General features: G+C 29.9%; 1 protein-coding gene across 2 annotated transcripts; it reads right to left on the reverse strand.

The window, feature by feature from the left end:
• Window positions 1-3,634: 3,634 nt before the first annotated feature.
• Window positions 3,635-9,152, reverse strand: LOC149497391 (acetyl-CoA acetyltransferase 2). 2 transcript variants are annotated; one of them, XM_089719605.1, is made up of 15 exons: window positions 8,978-9,152; window positions 8,261-8,315; window positions 7,938-8,036; window positions 7,653-7,826; window positions 7,441-7,546; window positions 7,226-7,364; window positions 6,280-6,357; window positions 6,131-6,196; window positions 5,864-5,949; window positions 5,354-5,453; window positions 5,073-5,183; window positions 4,946-4,987; window positions 4,647-4,733; window positions 4,434-4,538; window positions 3,635-3,805 (listed from the first exon to the last, which is right to left on the reverse strand). In XM_089719605.1, exons 2-14 carry the CDS (start codon window positions 8,292-8,294, stop codon window positions 4,449-4,451), a joined length of 1,212 nt encoding a protein of 403 aa, XP_089575731.1. In that variant the 5' UTR covers window positions 8,295-8,315; window positions 8,978-9,152; the 3' UTR covers window positions 3,635-3,805; window positions 4,434-4,448. The 2 variants fall into 2 exon arrangements, with proteins under 2 accessions (XP_089575731.1, XP_089575732.1); XM_089719606.1 differs by lacking the exon at window positions 8,978-9,152 and adding an exon at window positions 8,401-8,551.
• Between the last annotated feature and the right edge of the window lie 12,265 nt (window positions 9,153-21,417).

A 21,417-nucleotide genomic window follows, 5' to 3' on the forward strand; every position in this document is an offset into this window, starting at 1 on the left:
AGGGAGTACGTTAGGGGCCCACAAGTTTGAACGGCTAAACGCTGTTTACTTTTTTGTGCCAGCTTGGCAAATACTTATATTATTATTATAGATTTTGTTCCCACCCACTTTTTTTAGTGTTTTTTACACACTGCAGCTGTTTGAGAAAAGTGCTGGGGCATTTTTTGCACCTGTTTCATTCAATTGATACCTCGTCAATAGCTAATGTCTGCGGTACATATAAATGGATTACTTCTATATTTTCATTTGTTTTAATTCTATTTTTTATTAATTTTTTATATAAAAATATATTTTATTTATATAAAATTGTATTTTCTTTTTCTTTCTTGAAAATTCTATTTTATTAGTACAAAATTTATTTCATAAATACATGTAAAACTAATAGGAATTTGGTAAAATAACATTTTTAATTAATAATAGGAGAAAAAAAAATATCATATTAAAGTTTTAAATTTATTTTATGTAGACTGTTGTATTTTTGTTTCACATTATGTTCTCACATGTTTATTTTTAATCTTTAATATTAAAATTTTGTTATGAATATAAAAAGATTCACATTTTAATAATTTTTTTTTTTCATCATTTTTTTCAATAACTTTAATTGAATTTACGGAAAAATATATATTTTTTAAATTTCTCAAACTCTATGTGCTAAGTAATATAAATTTTAATAATTTATAAATTAGCTTAAAACAAATTTTCATAAATTTTTTACTCTTACCATAAATAAATTTTTTGGAATGGAAAAAAAATTAATTTGTTGTGGAACAAAAACTTATTAAAAGTCTTAAAATGACTTCTATTATAATTATTATGATATAATTACAACATAATTATATATAAATGAGAAGTGTATCAACAAATTACAAAATTATGGCTTGACATACATAGCTTTAGCATAATAATAATTGCAGAAAATAATAATAGATATGGTGGAAGTGGAAGTTAATGTTTATTGTAGAAAAAGACAACCAACGAGTACTTGACAACATATGAGTGCTTGATGGAGTAATATTTTGACTTTGGCAAGGAAACCAAATTTGATAAACCCAAAAGGATTAATTATAAGGTAAAAAAGAAAATTAAATTATATTTTGGGATAAATTAAAAAAAAAGATGGATTATTTTCTTAGGACAGAGAAAATATATAATATTTAACACTTTTCTTTAGCACGTACATGATTCTAATTTAAAAAGTCTAATGATATAAAAATTTTGAGAAATGTACTGATCATAAATATATTTATATGGAACGATAATTAACCAATATATATTTTGATAGATAATTATAAAAGTAAGACTTGGTATATTTTAATTTTAATGATTATATATTTTTTGTGTAAAGTTATTAATTTACTGTTACCGGAAAAAAATAAAAAACTAAAAAATATATAAATTCTATACTATAGTTTAGATAAAAAAAAACAACTAACCACAGTATTCTACCAAATACCGTGCAGCTGCGTAATCTGCGTTTATAATACATATGTAAAAATCAAAAAAGGCTGTCAACTCACTTAACATTTGTGGGACCTACTTTATTGCTGAATCACGTAAGAGGGGTTATAACGGCGAATTTTACGGGCAGTGAATTTGGTTTTCATCTTAGTATATATATAATATAATATTAGGTGAAATATCCTAACGACCAAAATTTTGTGTTTAACTGCTATTATTGAATTTGTAAATCTAGATAGGTTGCCGGTGATTAAAAATTTTTAAAAATTTAAGCTTCAAAATCAAATACTTCTGTTAATATCTAAAAAAAAATTAAATAACAAATTTCTACGAGTCAAAACCACTAGTCAGAAATTTTTAAAATGAAAATTGAATACTGATTTTTTTTTTTTTTTTTTACATTGAAAGGTTTAATATACTTGAATAATATAATGGGCTACACAATAAGAATAATTATTCGTTTGACTCACTAAATTGGTAAAAATTATTGATAGTTGAGAGGACTCAAACTGAAGACCATGAAATTTAAATAATGATTTGAATTGTCAATTAATTTTATTTTTTTTTACATGGTCTCTGCATTAAGAAATTTTCTTGGTTTGGTTATATGTGTTTTTTGTCAATTGGTGGGAATCTTAAATTCTAATGAAGCTAAATTATTCACGATTTTTAAAGCTAGTGAGTTGTTTAGTCCTTGTGATAATTCTTCCATGCCTTATTGTTTAATTAGATTCTAAACACAATCTATTGGATTTCATAAAAGGATAAGCGGTCACGGTAATGGTGGGGTCATTTTAATAAATTTGATTTGTAGCCATGTTTTTTGGTTCAGGTTGATTTTGGTTTGTCAATCAAAAACATAATCATTTTGCTATTTAGCTAAGAAAGGAATGAATGCTGCGGAACTTCTTTTAGCATGGCTTTAAAGTTTGGTTTTGATTATGTAATGTATTTTTTTTTTTTTCCTTTCTTCTTATCTCAAAAAGAGATCTTATAGATGTCCTTTATGGTTTTGTTTTATTGAGATATTTTTTATCAAGTTTTTTCACTTAACTTTTTCATATTAGGTTAGGTGTTCTAGAGAGCCAATTGGATCGAATTAAATTACTTGCATAAATTAACTTTTTTCTAATATGTTTTATTATAATAAAATAAAATAAGTTAAGTTTTTTCTGATACGTTTTATTATAATAAAATAAATTAATTTTGCTGACTATAGAAAAAAAAAAGTAAAACCTTCTAGATTTCAAATGCAGTGCTGTGAATTTGAATTCATCTTGTTCGCCCATTTGATTGTATATTGCTTTATTACAAGTTTTACTCAAACTTAATTGTGTTATTTTATATATTTTTAATAAAGAAAAACAAATAAATATTTATATTAGAGTATGGCAATGCAAAATAACTGATTAAATAAAAAAAAATTAAATGCAGTTTGGCAGCCACCCTAAATAACCAAGTGCATGACTTGTAAGCACGATATGGGGACCTCAATAAAGAATTTATTAATTTATTTTTTTTCAATTCAATACGTTTACCAAATTCTTTGTCACAGTCTTGATGTTGGATTGGAGCATCTAAACGACTTGCAAGTGGGCAAATATAATATTAGAATTTAAAACATGCCTAAATGACTAGAGAGAGAGAGAGAGAGAGAGAGTATCAATTGGAAAAATAAGCTTCTTGATTGTTATGTGGTGATGGACACCTCCTTAAACATTTGTCCAGCCAATCAAAAATTTTATTATACTCTTTTGTCCATATCAGTTTGTTTTACGTCTAATCTTAAAAAGAAGTCTCATCATCCTCTAGCTAAATATTTGTATTAATTAGAATTTCATTAGTAAGATTCTAATATTTATTTCTTTAGCCCACCCCTAAATTTTGGTTTAATATAATGTACTAACTCTTATTTGTAAGGAAAAATTTTCATTTATATTTTAGTCCTTCAATTTAAGGAAAAATGACGAATTTTACCCGTCTTCTTTTTAAAAGGGTGATGAAAATAAAGAAATCTACACTTTTTACAAATTGCCCTACATATTTCCAAACACAAATAAGTTAAACAAGACAATTTGAAAAGCAGGTTATCAAATGGAACATGTAAACCTATTTGCATATGTTATGCAGAGATGTAAGATGTATTAAGATCGAAGTGATTCTCAGAAAGGCAAAATGAGATAATAAAATTGAGCATATATTTCTTTCAAAAGCTAAATATAAATTCTGGTTATTAGAAGAGAAACAAAAATTGAATGAAGGAAACACAGTAAAATTGCACAACATTGAAATTTGACAGCTACTAAGATTTAATCTTCTACAAGAGGTACCACCGGTCATTTTGAACCTGAAGAATCGAGAGCAAACAGTGTAAAAAACGAATGAAGCAATCAACACATACAACAGTGACAGTAAGGATCATTATTTTTGTCACAGCAAAACTAGAAATCATACCTACCTATTGTTCGGTATAAATAATTTCGAAGTACAAAATTCATTTACAAATTATAAAATTTTGTTTAATTATGTTGAATTCCATAAACTTACAGTTTAGGGGTGCAATGGGCGACTTTTGTTTATACTTAATTATCTTGAATTCCATAAATTTCAAAATTCATTCAAACTTGATTATGTTGAGTTTTATAAATTTCAGTTTAGGAGTGACATGGACAAATTTTATCTGTACCAAAACAGGCTCCTCAAGTAAACAGCTAGTTCCAAACTAAAATCAGTTCTACGAAAGAAATTTATTTTCGAGAACCACACGAACTCAATAAATAGCAGAAAGCAATATTTTTCCGATTCATTCTCTGATGAACTAGACAATTTCTCTCCATATTAATAGATTGAAAGAAGAAAATATAGTGATGTAGCTGCAACTCTTAGAAATAATTTTTGCCGTAATTAGGTCTAATCAGACATGTCTCATGTGATTAAATGGATCATAACTGTAATGTGCATCAGATTTGACTTACCGTACATCAAAATGCCTACAGAAGTTCTAGAACAAGAGCAGATGCACCTCCTCCACCATTGCAAACACCACCAACACCATATTTCCCATTTCTTTGCCTCAGTACCTACAAAATCATTCAAGTTTTAGTAAGAGAAATGGGAAAGCTGACAGCATGAGTAACAGTTCAGCAAATATAGACTGGGATTAAGACAGTGATCCAGCATAAACATACCCCCAAAAGTGTGACCAATATACGAGCTCCACTGCAACCTAGTGGATGTCCCAAGGATACAGCTCCACCATGTACATTAACTTTTTCCTGTGAACAGTTTAAAACAAGTTTAACAACAGAAAATGTGGTAGTGTACCTCCAATGCCAATAGTAACTATATCGGAAGAGCAAATAGAGATAAAGAACCAGAAAACACAAAAAATGCAACTCGTCCTGAGCATTTTGTCATACTTTTCATGTCAATATCTCAAACTATACAGATGAGTGCAGATAGAAACGGTTAATACTGAAGTACTCACTGGATTAAGTCCAAGCAGTTTCTGATTGGAAAGAGCTACAACCTGCATGTAACCACGTCATAAATAAAGATGTTTAACACATACGTTCATGGGCAAATCAGATATAGCATAAAGCATGAGAGCTTACAGCAAAAGCTTCATTTATTTCATAGTAATCGACTTGAGAAGCATCCAAGCCAGCACTAGATAATGCTTTAGGTATTGCCAGGGCTGGAGCTGTTGTAAATAACTCTGGTGCCTGCACAGTGAAATGTGAATAATAATGAAGCAGCATGGTTATTGAAACTTAAAATACAAAGGAATTTAAATAAAAAAATATCAAGTCCTTTTTTCCCACTTCAGGCACTCGGAACCACTCCAGCATGAATCTAGATTCACGTGCATGATTCACGTGCATGCAATTATTACCTGAGCTGCATCAGCATACCCTGTGATTTTCGCAATCACTTGCAATCCAAGCTTAAGAGCTGTCTCTCCACTCACCAAAACTAGAGCAGCAGCTCCATCACTGTTAATGAGGGAAATTTTCATGTTCAATAAAGTCTTAGGTCCATATCTTCATAAAAATAGCACAACATACATGAAAACCACTTAAATAGACATACATGAAATTGAAAAATGAACCACTTATAATTACAATGTTAACTCGTAGCTCAGCAAATATAAGTTGCCAAAATTATAAAATTGCTAAAAAGAAAAAGTAAGTCAGCATCTTCTGCAGAAGACCAGTAACTTAATGTTTTCAGTTGCTCTTTAACATTCAACTCAATATAAATAAAAAATAAGATGTTTGTAGAAGGACAGGGGTAGAGCTCTATTGAAGCAATTGCAATGTACAGGGACATCTAATAAAATATTTACTTTATTTATATTAGCAAATAAAGATGATTACGAAAATGAAGATAAAAGATAATAAACCTTATGCTAGAGGCATTGCCAGCAGTAACTGTGCCTCCATCTTGTTTGAAACTTGGTCGGAGCTTTCTCAATTTTACAGGGTCAAACTGGCATAATACATCAAACAGAAGAATGTAACAGCAGCGAAAAATGGATGGCATTAATTACTGTTCTAATAGAAGGTCTATTTGCAGAAAAAACAACATGCATCTCAGAGATAAATTTAGATGACTGCAAGTGACAACAAATGCATGTATTGCGTTGATATGAAGTATAAACAATATATACCTTTCCTATGCCTTCATCCCTATCAATGATTGTTGAAGGTTTTCCCCTTCCCCCAGAAACTTCAACCTGGGAAGTACCAGATTGAGATAAAAGGTATTCACGAGAAAATACAAAGGCAATATCACTTAACCTAAAAGCAGATGTCTAACCGGAACTATTTCCCATGCAAAGGCACCACCTTCTTGTGCAGCAATACCACGCTCAAAACTCTGAATAGCATAGTTATCCTGCCACAATCTTGTCAAATTAATTACAAATATAATATAACCACAATCTTGTCAAATTAATTACAAAATATAGTAAAAAAAAGAAAAAGAAAAAGAACCATGGACTTAGATTTAAAAATGAATGCGGAAAACTGACTATATAAGTTCTGTTAGAAAATGAATACAATCATCACTAGTAGCCTAATGGTTAAGCTTGCTCCAATGCAGTTTTGAAGGTGGTGAATTAGTTTCATGCTGCGCGTGAGTTTATTCGAGAATCCTCTCTGACTATAGTTGATGTCCCTCACAGCAGAGGGATGGTGTCCTAGGACAATCTAGGACCTATAGGCAGGGTTTAACTCAACCCCACCCCTGGCTTAACTCTTAAAGTAGCTGGAGTTTTTAATTAAATAAAACCTCCTACTTTGTTTTATTCATACTTGAAATTTTGGTGAGCAGTTGTTAGTAATTTTACCATTTCAGCTGTTATCATTTTCAGTATACATGTTTTTTGCTCCATATATAGAAATGAACCCTGAATGACTCTATTTCTATGGTTAACATGATAACCGTCTCAAACTGATAATATATCAACTAATGCTCAATATGCACAACCTATGCTTCCTATTGGTCCTTTTAAAATGGGCAGACAAACAAGTTGCATAACAATTCAAACTAAAAATCATGTTCTTTGAATTTTTGTCATTAATATATAGTGGACTTGCAATTAAATTCTACGGGAAAATTCATTTGTATCTTACTGTAACTTTTTTGCAAAAAAAATGAATTACAGGTCAAGTTGGTCTGAAACACATTTTTTAGATGAGGAAAATAACCTAATGGCACATGCAACATTGAGATGATGGAACGGGTGAAAATAATGCAATACCTGGTCCTCCCTTGTTATTGAATGATTATCTGCACATATTTCAGCACAACTTCCCATGCCAACATCATTATAAACATCCCACAACCCATCTTTCAGCATTCCATCAACTAGAGAATCATGTCCAAGTCGAGATCCCTTCCTGCTTGTAATAATTTAATCAGACAATATGCAACTGAGTTTGAAATAATAGAAATATAAATACGACTAACACTGACCTTGCTTCTGCCAGGTATTTAGGAGTATTGGACATGCTCTCCATTCCTCCAGCCACAACAACATCATTGATGCCTAACTGAATACTCTGTGCAGCAAGCATAGTTGCTGCAATATTCCCAAAAAAGAAAAAGAGAAACCAACATGTTTTAATCACGTTTCAAACAGATTGGAGAACAACCAAGAAAATAACATTAACAATCAGGGGGTGCACCTTTCATCCCTGAAGCACAAACTTTGTTAACAGTAGTACAGACTACTGAATTAGAAATTCCTGCACCTAATGCAGCCTGTCTAGCAGGAGCCTGCCCTAAATTTGCACTGAGAACATTGCCGAAGAAAACTTCTTGTACAAGCGATGGATCAACATGGGCCCTTTTAAGAGCAGCTACGAGTTGCAAAAAAAAAAAACAGTTAGAAAAAAAAAAACACCGAATATCTAATGGTAACAGAGATTACCTGAACATCAAACAGCTTACAAAACAGCTTGTTTTCTAACCTTCAATAGCTATAGATCCCAGCTTGGTGGCAGGTAAAGATGATAGTGTACCAAGAAATCCACCCATTGGTGTACGGGCAACACCGACGATGCAAACATCTACAGAAAATATCAACCAAGGCAATCGAACAAACCTAGTTAGCATATAAAATATGAAAATAAAAAACCAAGCTCATAAACTAATCTGTTGGTGGATCTCTTAATTATTATAATAACTCACCCACCCATCTCCTCCAATCCACCAAATGAAATCTATTGCACTTGTCTGTTTTTCTAATTAGCAAAATATTTTCATACTTATCAAAATGTAGAAAATACAATACCTCTAGGCTTTACTTCTGCTGCTGCAGGAGCCATGTGATTACAACGAATACAAATCTACAACAATGACAAAACCAATTAGTCTTTGCTTATCAAAAGCCAATTCAAATTTGACAAAAACTTTGTAAGTGCTCTACTCAACACAGAATTGCTGCCTATCTACAACTAGTTCATAGCAAAAGAGATCTTATCGTGTGATCCACTAAATCATCATAGATTAAGCCTACTTCTCTTTTCCTCTCACGCTTTTGGCAAACCAAAACCAAACGGATATACTCGCCCCAGAAAATAAGGGACAAGTAGCACAAACTAACACCCTTTAATTTTTCTTTTCCTTTCTGTAATAAAAAAAAAAAACAATTAAACTAGAAAAAGTAAAATTAATAGAGTCTGTCACTATACTATTTGCCAAAATAGTAAAAATGCGTTTGTTTTTTGTTTTCCTTATAAGATTTGTTTGCCGATAAAAAAAAAAAAAAAAAAGAAGCTGGATAGTGAAAGAGAAAACACAGAAACAGAGATCGAAATTGCGATTTTCTTTACTGAGCTTTCTTGGAAACCAAACAAGGGAGAAAGAAACTAAAAGCTAAGCTATAAGGGAGTAGTCAAGAAATGAGAAAAGGTGAACAATCTTAAGATCATGAAGAAATATAAAGCAGAAGGTGAAGCAAAAGAAATGCCGGGAAAACGACGGAGAAATCGAGAGAGAAAACAAATACCTGTGATATAGACTGCAACTGCAAATTGAAGCAGAGGTTCTGCTATAGTTGGCTACAAGTGTATAAGATTAATGGCTGAAGAGTCAGTTGGTGTGTGTATATATACATATAGAGAGATGCGATAGAGAGGTGGAAAGTGAGAAACAAACTGACAAGCAAAAGCACAAACAGACTCATTTCACATGGACCGATACCGTCGCATTTTATTTTATTGGGATTTTTGGATGGGTAGTTGAGAATTGAAATAATCTTGAGGAAAATTTGGTTTAAATGCCACTCAAATTTTTATAATTAAAAAAATAAATCACAAATTTATAATTTTTTTTTAAAGGTAATCATAAATTAATAATTAAGTGTTAATTTTGGACAAGTCAACTAAAATCATCTTTGGTGAAACATAATTAATTGTAATTAAAAATATTTTTAATATAATGTTTACCGTAAAAATGTTTTTTTTTTTTTTTGGAGAAAAATCAGTAAAAATGTTTTGGATTACATTACATTTTATTCCATTATGACACACTAAATATAGCTTAAAATTGTTAATTTTGAAATAATAAATATAGAATGCATATTAACAATTTATTTTTAAAATTTTAATTGAAAACTTATTTGTGGTCCGGTTATTTATTATTAATAATATGAAATGCAACCAGTTAATTTGGTAAAATAGAAAGCAGTCTATTGACTTGACAAATGGATACAAATGAAGCATATTTTTGTTGACGATATTGTCCAACGAAAACTATATTATAATTAAAAACTATAGATAGAAGATACTCAAATTTGCATTTTGCATACGTTAGATACAAGAAAAGGCATATTCTAAAATATATTTTTTTAATTGTTATGATATTGGCTTAATTTAATTATTTAATTAAGGGCATAGTTTCTCAATCACAGGATACACAGTGACTTTATCATCATCATTATATATTTATTATCAACCATAACAATGCAAAAAAATAAAAATAAAACACTTTAAAGAAATGACGTGTTCATTTTGATTTAAATGATAGAGATAGAGAAAAAAATTGTATTTAATTGTACTCAATTAAAAGAATAGTATACTATTTTCTTTGTCCATAAACGTAGGTGGTTTTATGATAATTTTTTTGTCCATAAGTCATTTTGAGAATATTAAAATGTAATTAATATTTTTTTTAATTTTACCTTTACTTATATTAAATGTGACAATTATTTTTATAATTTTTTAAAAAATAATTTAATCAAATTAATAAATATTTTGTTACTCTTTAATTACTGTACGACAATCTTAAACTGAGTTATATCTGTAAATGGAGAAGTATAAATAACTATGCTCTGCATAGTATTCATGTTTTTTTTTTTTCTTTCAAGAACTATCATCTTCTTTGACTCAATTAATGGCGAAAGAAATCATTAAAAATTCTACCAAACTTATTATTTATTATTACTATTTTTTTGGCATGCATTAATTGACTTGAAGCTTCAAGTTACCATAGAATAGGCAAAAAAAATTGCAACCTGTCTAAAACCTTGTATCCATAGTCTATAAGAATTAAATTAACCAAAAGGATGTGAATATGATTTTTTTTTTTTTTTTTTTGTATTTATAATCACAAATTTATTCCCAATTAGTACATTTTTAATTTTCTTATTTAATTTAATTGAATAAGAAACTTCATAGAGTGAATTATTATTTTTTTTTCTTATTTAATTTAATTTAATTTTCTTTTTTTAGTCACAGAGTGAATTATTATTATTTTTTTAATGAGCGAATTTTATTCTATCTTGACTACATTGTATTAGTGGATTATTTAATCCTTACACCTATTTCGTGTAGAAAATTCAATTTTCTATTGCAAATCAACCAAACAAAATTCTTTGACCCTTACCATTCTCCAACCATTGTCAATAGGTAAGATGGGCTGAAGATTAATGATGAAACACGTTGGTCACTTGGATTTGATTTAGATAAATTTATATTTACTACCCGTTAGATTGATTATTTATAATTTATTGTTTTATATATTTTTCATTAATTTTTACAAAGACAATATAACATTTCAATATTTTTTATTATAATTATTACATATATAAAAATATGTGCAAATCACTATCATACATATCTACTATTTAATGAAAAATTTTAGTAATTTTTACAATAGATTTTTGACAAAATGAAATAGTTATAAAGTTAAAAATAAATAATCATTTGATCCAAGATCTCGCTATAAATAAATAAATATATATATATATATATATATATATATATATATATTATTGGTAATCAAATTCAAATTTTTTTTGATAGTTTACCCAAATTAAAAAAAATTAAAAAGTTAAAATGAGTATATCAGCTATTAATAATAATAAAGTGAGAAGTTCCTTTATATAGCGATAACAAAGAAACTTTTGATACTAAAGAGTTTTCAATAAATTATTGATAATAAAAGCCAAAAAATCCTTAATAGTAGCCAAAGAAAATATAGTTATTTGATAGATTAAATTTTCAATTGAGTTATAATTTAAATATTTGTCATTTATTACCATAATAATAGATGTAATATTAACATCAAAGTATAATAAATTTTTAAAGTAAAATATGCAACAACTTAAAAAAAAGGAGCGTTAAATATTAAAAAAATTACAATCATGATTTAAATAAATTTTTTTAAAAATTTAACAAATTTATACTAATTGAAAATTATTAAGAAATTTACTTAGCAGATTAAGGATAAAATAACTAATACCTTCAAGAGAATAATGAGGCAAAAAATAGCTAACAATATTAACAAAGCAAACAAAAGAAAATATGAGGAAAAAAAGGAATTTCAATTCATAACTTATAAATTAATTATTTTAGATTTTTAATATAAAATATTTAAATTCTTTTGCAATAAAATTATAAATATAATTAATTTAATATAGGATTCAATCAAAACTTCTATAATAGGATTTTCATTCCTAATTAAGATTGGATATAATTTTTTTGTTATAATTTCTAATATATATTTGATTTAATGTTAATAAAATACACACATATATATAGTTTATTTAATTAATTTTTTATTATTAGGAATCTTATATATTTGATTAGTTTATTACATTTTATTTAATCTTATAGTTTAATATTAATATATATAGTTTATTTAATTAATTTATTATTATTATAAATCTTATATATTTGATTAGTTTATTACATTTTGTATTACTTTAAATATTATTTAAAATTAATTAACATTTTGCATGTATTGATTGTCAAGAGAACACAAATTTTAATTAACTAATATACAGACTATATTCACAAAAGTCAGTGATGTTTATTTCCTTTTTTTTTTTTAACTAATGAATTTATTTATTCAAAAGTCAATTATTTTTATTATTTCAACCAATAAAATCCTTAAAGTTGTATATTGTTACCACATATATCTTATATAATATATATAATATAATATAATATATTATTTTATCCGATAAAATTTATATCCTTAATAATTAAATTAGCTTTATTTTCAACCAATAAAATTAAAATCCTTAAAATTGTATATTCTTACCATATATATCTTATATAACACATACTATAATTTATTATTTTATTCAATAGAATTTATATTTAAATAGAAAATTAAAATCTTTAATTGAATTAGCTTTATTTTTCAAACAATAATATTAAAATTTTTAATAATTTTCTGTTTAGAATTATATTAAACTTCTTATAGTTGTTAGAACATACTTAATAAATATAAATAAAAATTATTCTATTAGTTTATAAATAGAGAAAGTTAAGATTATACTTACTACAATAATAAGAAATGACTGTAAACTCAATAATTTCAAATTAAATTAGCAAAGCATGATGTAATAATTTTTGATAATCAAAAGTAATAAATTCATGATATTCAAGAGTAATAAATTGTTGATAGTCAAAACGTAAAAGTAATTAAAATCAAACGTATATATAGTGGTATGATAGAACAAAATATTAATTAGAATAGTATTAAAGGAAAAACTCCTAATTATAGTGAGATTAAATTTATAATATTAATATAATAAATTAATATCATAATTAGAATAGGATTAAAGTCAAATTCCTAATTAAAATGAGATTAAACTTATAATATTAATAAAAAAGAGCTACCAATAAGGGATTAATAAATTTAATATCTTATTTTATAATATAGTTAAATTATAATATATTAAATTACAGTATTTTTATATGTATATGAATTTCAAAAGTCATCAAAATACTTGAAACTAAAAAAATAAAAAATAAAATATATTATGGACAAATTCCTAATTAGAATGGGATTAAATTTATAATATTAATATAATAAAAATAATGAATTGATATCATAATTAGAATAGGATTAGTAATGATATTTTTATTAATTCATAAACTTAGTAGTGCATTTTAGGAATCCAATGTTCCCCCTCATTCATACTTTTATATATACTAGTATTCTTTATAACATGTGTTGCATGTTGACTATGTTCATTATATATTCATTCTTTATACTTGTTTACTTTTTTATTTTTATAATATTAAAGTATAAATTGTTATTTAAATTGAGTGATTAAATTATATTACACTTTATATGTACCGTAAATATTTTTTTAGTTCTATGTCAACGTACTGATTCATACGGTTTTTATTATACATTTGTTGCTTTCATTTTCTTTTTTAAGGAAAAACTTGATTTATAAAAATTATCATATAGCTTCTATTATAAATTTTATAATTAATTTACATATTTTGGTAATAACTTTCATTATAATCTCTTCTAGTAAATAAATATACATTAACAATAAAATAAGAAAGCCATCTAATAAGTCAAATTATATATTTATAAATAATTATGATTCTTTTTATTTTTTAGCCAATCAAAATCATGAAAGCATTTTAAAAAATGATTAATAAAATTACATTCTTTAATAGAAATATGAGCTGAATTATATAAGATATCAATATAACTAATTAAATTCGGGATGTTTAAAAATAATAATATTTTATCTTATATTTTTTGGCTAACCAAATTAGAGTGTACTTTGTAATTAAAGAAATTTAACCATACCCTTTTTAAATCAAAGTTGAATCATCTAGATGTATTTATTTAAAATGAATTCAAAAAAATATAAAAATTTTCAAATGATCCATTTACATATATTATTTAAAATAATAATGTTGAAGCTAAATTGTAAATTATAATAATAAATTATTAAAAATTATTAAATTGTTATTAATAATTTACATAATAATATAATGAAATATAATTAGGCACAATAAAATGATAATAGTAAAAAATTTGAAATTTTGAAATGGTTACTTATCTATATATATTTATCTATTAAAAAAAATAAAAAAAAATTAATTCAAATTATAGAAATATTACATATATATTTAGATTAAATTTTTTAATTGGTTAAAACTAACATTATTTTAAGATATCTTAAATTTCACAAAGACAATATCGGCGATCTCATTATTTCTCATCAATTCTACTTTTACATATATTATAGATTACAGATAGAAAATCAAATTTAGATTTTAATCGATTCCAACTTAGCCTGAATTGAGAAATCCAGACTTGACTTTTTATTTTTTAATATTAAGAAAAGGAATTTAAATATGAATCCGTTTTCATATCGTATATGTATATGTTATTAAATTATTGCCGTGATATTTCTCTCTGCCATGTGCACGTCTTGTCTGCCATGTGCACGCCTTGAAACATTGAATCTTTGTCTTCCACTCACAAGCCTTGGATACTGTCCACTATGTGCACGTCTTGTTCTTTGTCGCAATGAAACCATCACCATCTTCCATCTTTTCCACATCTTGTTTATTCCATCAACCCAGCGAAACCATCACTCTTTCCTCTTGCCTGACTTTGTTCCCGTTTTCAGCCATGGAAGATAATTTTGCTCACCTTTCTATCGCTGAGGAGGAGGAGACTGGGCTTTCCCTTCCTACTCCAACTCATCACCCTCCAGTTGACCCGTATAATTTCTGTTTGGTTGGTATGTTTCTCACTTATAGCAGAGTCAACTTTGAGGCTATGAAACACACGCTAGCAGATCTCTGGCATCCTTTAGGCGGAATGGATATTCAGGAAGTGGGAGCCAAACGTTTTATCTTCCGTTTTTACAATGTGATTGATATGGACAGGGCTATCTCCGGTGGTCCTTGGTTCTTTAATAAACATCTTCTCGTTTGGCAACAGATCCAAAGTGGTGAAAACCCATTGGAGATCCCTTTATTGTTTGCTGACATTTGGGTCCAAATTAGAGATGTTCCGAAGGGAATTGTGGGTGAAGGAACAGCTAGAGCATTGGGTGATTTCCTCGGATCTTATCTGGAATATGATTTTAAGACATCTATGGAGGTTGTTTTTGAATACCTTCGCATCAAAGTGAAACTGGATATTAGGAAGCCTCTCAAACGTAAAAAGAAATTAATTGCTCTGTCTGGAGAGGTTTCTTATGTTCGTTTTCAATATGAGAAGGTTTTCACGATTTGCTTTCTCTGTGGCCGCATTGGTCATACAGAGTCATTCTGTGATCTTCGGTTATCTAAACCAAGAGAGGAACTGATTTTGGCCTGGGATGATAGTATTCGTGCTCCGGTGCGGCGTGGAGCGAGACGACAGAGTTCCTGGATCCAATCCTTTGGTGTCGCTGACATTTCAGCAAATTGGACACTTAGTAACTCAACACCCGTTTTGGAAGGAGATAACACTGTGGTGAGAAATTTTCGTAACTCCTTTTATGGTACATCTTCAAATCTTGACGAAGGCAATAACTCCGATAAAATGGAAGCTGATTTTTTTGAAGAGGGCGGAGTTGAAGATGTGGCTTTATGTATCAGTGATGAGACTAAAAAACGACAACGACTTTTTCCTACAACTCATAGCACCGCTGTAGTTTCTAATCCAAATGATTCTGCATCTGGTACCACTTCGACCATCAATCAGTCGGAGAAATATACATCGGTCGATCCTGTGAAGCAGGATGGCCGGAAGAAATGAAGCTCCTCTCGTGGAACTGTCGAGGACTTGGCAACCCTCGGACAGTACAAGCTCTATGTGATTTTGTTGCAATTTACCGCCCTGTTATTTTGTTCCTTTGTGAAACTTTAGTTCATAAAATGAAGCTTGATGACCTTTGTTCTTTGTTGCGTTTTGATTCTTGCTTTTCTGTGGATTGTATTGGGAGAAGTGGTGGTCTTGGTTTGTTTTGGAAGAGTGAAGTTGATGTTTCCATATCTTGTTACTCAAATAATTTTATTGATGCTATGGTTCTTTCTTCTGGTATTTCTTGGCGCCTAACTGGTTTTTATGGGTTTCCAGAAAGATGTAGAAGGCAGGAGTCTTGGGACTTGATTAGAACTTTATCCCGTAGACATATTGGTCCTTGGTTGTGTGTTGGGGATTTTAATAATCTATTGACTGATTCAGAGAAGATTGGTGGAAACCAATATCCTAGATACTTGTTGAATGGTTTTAAGGAGGCGGCAGTGGAGAGTGATTTATGTGATATTCCTGCTAAAGGCTATAAATTTACTTGGTTATTAAAAAGATTTGGCCGAATTATCACCCGTGAGAAACTTGACCGGGCTATGGCTAATAATTGCTGGTCCTGTTTATTCCAGGAAGCTTCTACGACTACATTGGTTTCACCAACATCGGACCATGACCCATTGTTAGTTTCGACGGTTGAGGGTGCGGTACCTTGTAGGAAGGAGAGGAGGTTTCGTTTTGATAATGCTTGGCTTCATGATGAAGATCTGGTTGGGATAGTTCGAGACAGTTGGTCCTCCTCCATGGGGTCTGATATAATGCTCCGTAAAAAATCTTGTATAGCCGCACTGCACAGTTGGGGTATGGACAGGAATTCGAGATTTTGGAAGAAAAAGAACAGCTTGAAGCGTGCTATAGATTTTGCTCGAGAGATTGATCCTTTTGCCGATACCACAGGTTTAATTAGAGAGTGGGGCAATATTCTAGCGCAGGAGGATGCTAGACGTAGACAACTCAGTAAACAATTCTGGCTGCAGCATGGTGATAGAAACAGTAAATATTTTCATGCTAAAATCAACGCAAGAACACGCAGGAATTCTATTAATAATCTACAAAACGCTGCGGGGCAGTGGATTGAAAAGGAAGGTGAGAAGCAGCAGTTGTTTGTTGACTATTTCACTCATCTCTTTGCGCATAATGACACGAATTTTCAACCCCTTTTGAGATTGGTTCGCAGTACAATCAGTGATGATGATAACTGCATGTTGACAGCTCCCATCTCACTTGACGAAGCAAAAGCAGCAGTTTTTCAAATGGGTCCTGATAAAGCACCCGGCCCGGATGGTTTGAACCCTGCTTTCTATCAGAAATTTTGGCCTTTAATTGGTGGGGATGTGGTAACTGCCTGTAACCATTGGCTACAACAAGGTATTTTCCCGGACTCTCTAAATGATACCTTAATTGTTTTGATCCCTAAGAAAGATAGACCAGAATTGGTAACTGATTTTAGACCTATTTCATTGTGTAACGTGCTCTACAAGATTGTGTCTAAAATCCTAGCGAACCGATTAAAATTTGTGTTACCAAATATTATCTCTTGCTATCAGTCTGCTTTTATACCTGGCCGGCTCATCACTGATAATATTTTAATCTCCTTTGAAATGATGCATCATCTTAAAAAGCCAAGTAAAAGTAGATGTGGAAATTGTGCACTGAAAATTGACATCAGTAAAGCATATGACAAAGTTTGTTGGGCGTATGTTTGTGCCATGCTTGAGAAAATGGGGTTCTGTGCTATGTGGGTAAATTGGATGAAGATGTGTATGACTTCTGTAAAATATTCAGTTATTGTTAATGGGAATACTGTTGGATCTATTGTACCCGGACGAGGTTTACGGCAAGGGGATCCTATATCGCCCTACTTATTTTTGGTATGTGCAGAAGGCTTGTCACTTCTCTTCTCAGAAGCGGAAAGGTGTGGTAAGATTCATGGTGGTAAAGCTGGTCGAGGGTGTCCCAAAATCTCTCATTTATTTTTTGCAGATGACTCACTTTTCTTCTTCAAAGCATCCAATACTGAAGCCACTACTGTTAAAGGGATCTTGGCTACTTATGAGAGAGCTTCTGGTCAATCGATTAATTTTCAGAAGTCTGGCATTACGTTCAGTCCGAATACTAGCATGACTGTGAAAGCCGACATCAGCCAAATTCTGGGCGTGTTTAACCCCTTTGAGGGTGGTTCTTACCTGGGGCTACCTTCTCTGATTGGCAGGAATAAAAGACAAGTTCTTGGTTTTCTCAAAGACAGAATGTGGAAGCATATAAATAGCTGGTCTAACAGATTTCTTTCCAAAGCAGGGCGAGAGATTCTTATTAAGTCCGTGATTCAAGCATTGCCGGCTTATTGCATGAGTGTCTTTGAATTGCCTCTATGCCTTTGTGATGAGTTGGAAAAAATGATGAATAGTTTTTGGTGGGGTTCGAAGGGCTGTGAGAAGAAACTCCATTGGTTAGCTTGGAATAGAATGTGTGGGAGTAAAAAGGATGGGGGCATGGGTTTTAGGGATCTTCATTGTTTCAATATGGCTATGTTAGCGAAACAGGGGTGGCGTCTTCTGACTTCGCCTAATACTCTCCTTTATAGAGTCTTCAAATCTAAATATTTCCGTGATGGGAGGTTGCTTGATGCAAAAACGGGTCATCACCCTAGTTTTGTTTGGAGGGGTATAATGTCTTCTAACATGGTCTTGAAACATGGAGTTAGGTGGAGGGTAGGCAATGGTAGGCGTATTTCTGTTGTGAAGGACCCTTGGTTACCCATTGATGGAGCTTTTTATGTGGAGGATGATAGTCTCTTTATTGATAATAATCTCCTGGTGAAAGATCTTTTGGTGGAGGGGGAGAGGCAATGGGATGTGGCAAAGATTATTAATCTTTTTTCTCTGCGGGATATCCACACTATTCTTGACATTCCCCTTAGTGTAAGAGATTTGGAGGATGAGCTGATTTGGCATTACGATAAGAAGGGTAATTTTAGTGTTAAATCTTGTTATTATCTTGCCTTGAGGGTGTTGGGAAGGGGTGGTGAGAGCATTGAAGGTGAGGGGTGGGGGAGTATCTGGAAGTTGAATGTTGCCCCAAAAGTTAGAGATTTCATTTGGAGAACCTTGCGTAACTTATTGCCTACTCGACGGAGATTGAGCAGTCGGGGTGTGAATGTGGACACTACATGCCCTTATTGTGATTTGGAGGAGGATATTAATCATGCATTATTATTGTGCACAAAGGTGTTGGAGGTTTGGAGGGAGTGTAGGGTGGAGGAAGCTTTTACTAACCTTTCTTTTAAATCTCTTTATTTGCAGGTCTTGAAGCAAAACAATAACGAAAAGTTAGCTTTTATCTCTTATGTCGCATGGAGTGTGTGGGATGCTCGGAATAAATTTCTTTGGCAACACATGAATTGGACTCCCTTGAATGTTAGTGCTACTGCTTCTATTCTTTTTCAAGACTTCAAGAATGCCTTGGTGAAGCCGCAAATACCCCAGGTACAAATTTTGCACGTAACACCTGCTATTACCGATCTGGGAGAGTGGACTTGCCATGTGGATGCAGCTATTTTTTCTAATATACGATCGGCGGGTCTAGGAGCTGTTTTTGAAGACAATGAAGGACATTTTTTGCGTGCTCTTTCCAGCTTCTATGAAGGTCAACCCTCTCCACTTATGGCAGAAGGTTTGGCTCTGCGTTTCACCTTACAGTTTATAACTCGGCATATTCAGAGTGCGGGTACTATCCTCATAGATTCTCAAAGTATTTTTCATGCTCTTTTTTCTAAGACTAGAGATATGAGTGAGTTGGGTATTGTTATTTCTGATTGTATTTTGTTATTAGCCTCCATTCCACTAGTCAAAGTTCGTTGGATTAGAAGACACGATAATATAGGTGCTCATTGTCTAGCTAGAGCGTCCTATCGTTTTACTCGTGTTCATGTTTGGAACTCAGTGCCTGACTGTTTGATGGATTATTTTTCCTTGAGATAATATATGATATTTCCTCTCTTTCAAAAAAAAAAAAAAAAAACTATATTTCTAATCGGTTATAATCAGCGAATAATTGACTTTTTTTCTTATATTAAATTTAAAATGGATTTATAGAAAAAAAAAAGTGATATATTTCTAATCATTTATGGTTGAAATCGATAAGTTGGTTGAGAAATAGTTGAAAACGACTAGAACTAGATAGAAATAGAGTGTAATGATTTAAGTTATCTTAAATTTAATTTGAATTGAAGCCACGAACATGCCTCCTTTAAATTGTTATTATGTATAAGAACAGGTAATCTTTTTAATTAGTTAAAAAAAAAAAAAAAAGAAAGAAATAACGAGTGAGGAGCCATTGAACAATGTTCTTAGACAACCTAAACGTGGTGGGACTATTTCTCCGTAAAAATGTAAAAGAAAGAAAAAAGTTTAAGGGCTGCGGTTGCATTATGATGCTATTTATAAAATTAGATCTAGTAAATATTTTGTTTGACCTGTTAAATATCTTAATTTGTAAAATTAGATCAATTAAATATTTATTAAAAAATTAAAAATATAAAATTATTGTTCCAAACGTTATATTATTTACATGTCAAATCAATATTTTACATATAAGACCACAAAATCTTAAATATTATTGTTTTTAATATAAGGATACGTGAAATTATTATAAAAAGTGAAGTATCACAGAGTCGAATTTAGGGTGCTAACAAAATTTTTTATTATTATTATCAAAGTTTAGAGGTTAAATTATGTATTATGAAAACCTAATTATCAAAATGATAACAAATGTTAATGCCTGTCTTTAAATTTATTATATACTATTTTACTATGATTCTGTTTAGTTCAATCTTTAATATGTTTTCACATGATGAATTATATTTTCTTCATTCTATATTTCTATTTCCTCTTTTTTATTATTATAAAATAATTTTATTACAAAAATCACAACTTTTTTACCTATTTTTCATTTACCATCTTTCACCGTAAATATATCACTATTATAATAAACTACATGAAATCTATAAAGTACATAATGAAATCATCTTAGGCGTCTTATTTCAGAGCCTAACATTTATTAATATGCAACATTAATTACTCAACCGCCAAATTCCTGCCTTAATTCCTTTACCTGCCAAACTTATTTTTTTTTTAATATTAAAAATGAAGTTATCAGAATAACATTATGAATTATAATTTAAAAAAACTTAATTAAATATATATTAAACCCACACATGCTAGTACGTATAATTCCTATTTGAACATAATGTTCATTGAATAATAACCTCCTATGACTAGCATCCGTGACTTAGAAATAAGTTTCCATTTTAATAAAATATTGACAAGAACATAATTGTAGGATCCATTACTAATTAATGATCCTCAATTTTCATTTTCA

Source organism: Jatropha curcas, chromosome 3, assembly GCF_041381405.1.
Source record: "Jatropha curcas cultivar XTBG-Jc1 chromosome 3, XTBG_Jcur_1.0, whole genome shotgun sequence".
NCBI classification, from domain to species: Eukaryota; Viridiplantae; Streptophyta; class Magnoliopsida; order Malpighiales; family Euphorbiaceae; genus Jatropha; species Jatropha curcas.

Bases quoted from the DNA above. Each gene is read 5' to 3' on its own strand.
- LOC149497391 (XM_089719605.1), bottom strand. From the start codon at position 8,294: ATGGCTCCTGCAGCAGCAGAAGTAAAGCCTAGAG. The intron at 4,988-5,072 runs GTAAGCTCTCAT...GGTTACATGCAG, and splicing joins AAATAAATGAAGCTTTTGCT to GTTGTAGCTCTTTCCAATCA. The intron at 4,734-4,945 runs GTGAGTACTTCA...AACTGTTCACAG, and splicing joins AACTGCTTGGACTTAATCCA to GAAAAAGTTAATGTACATGG.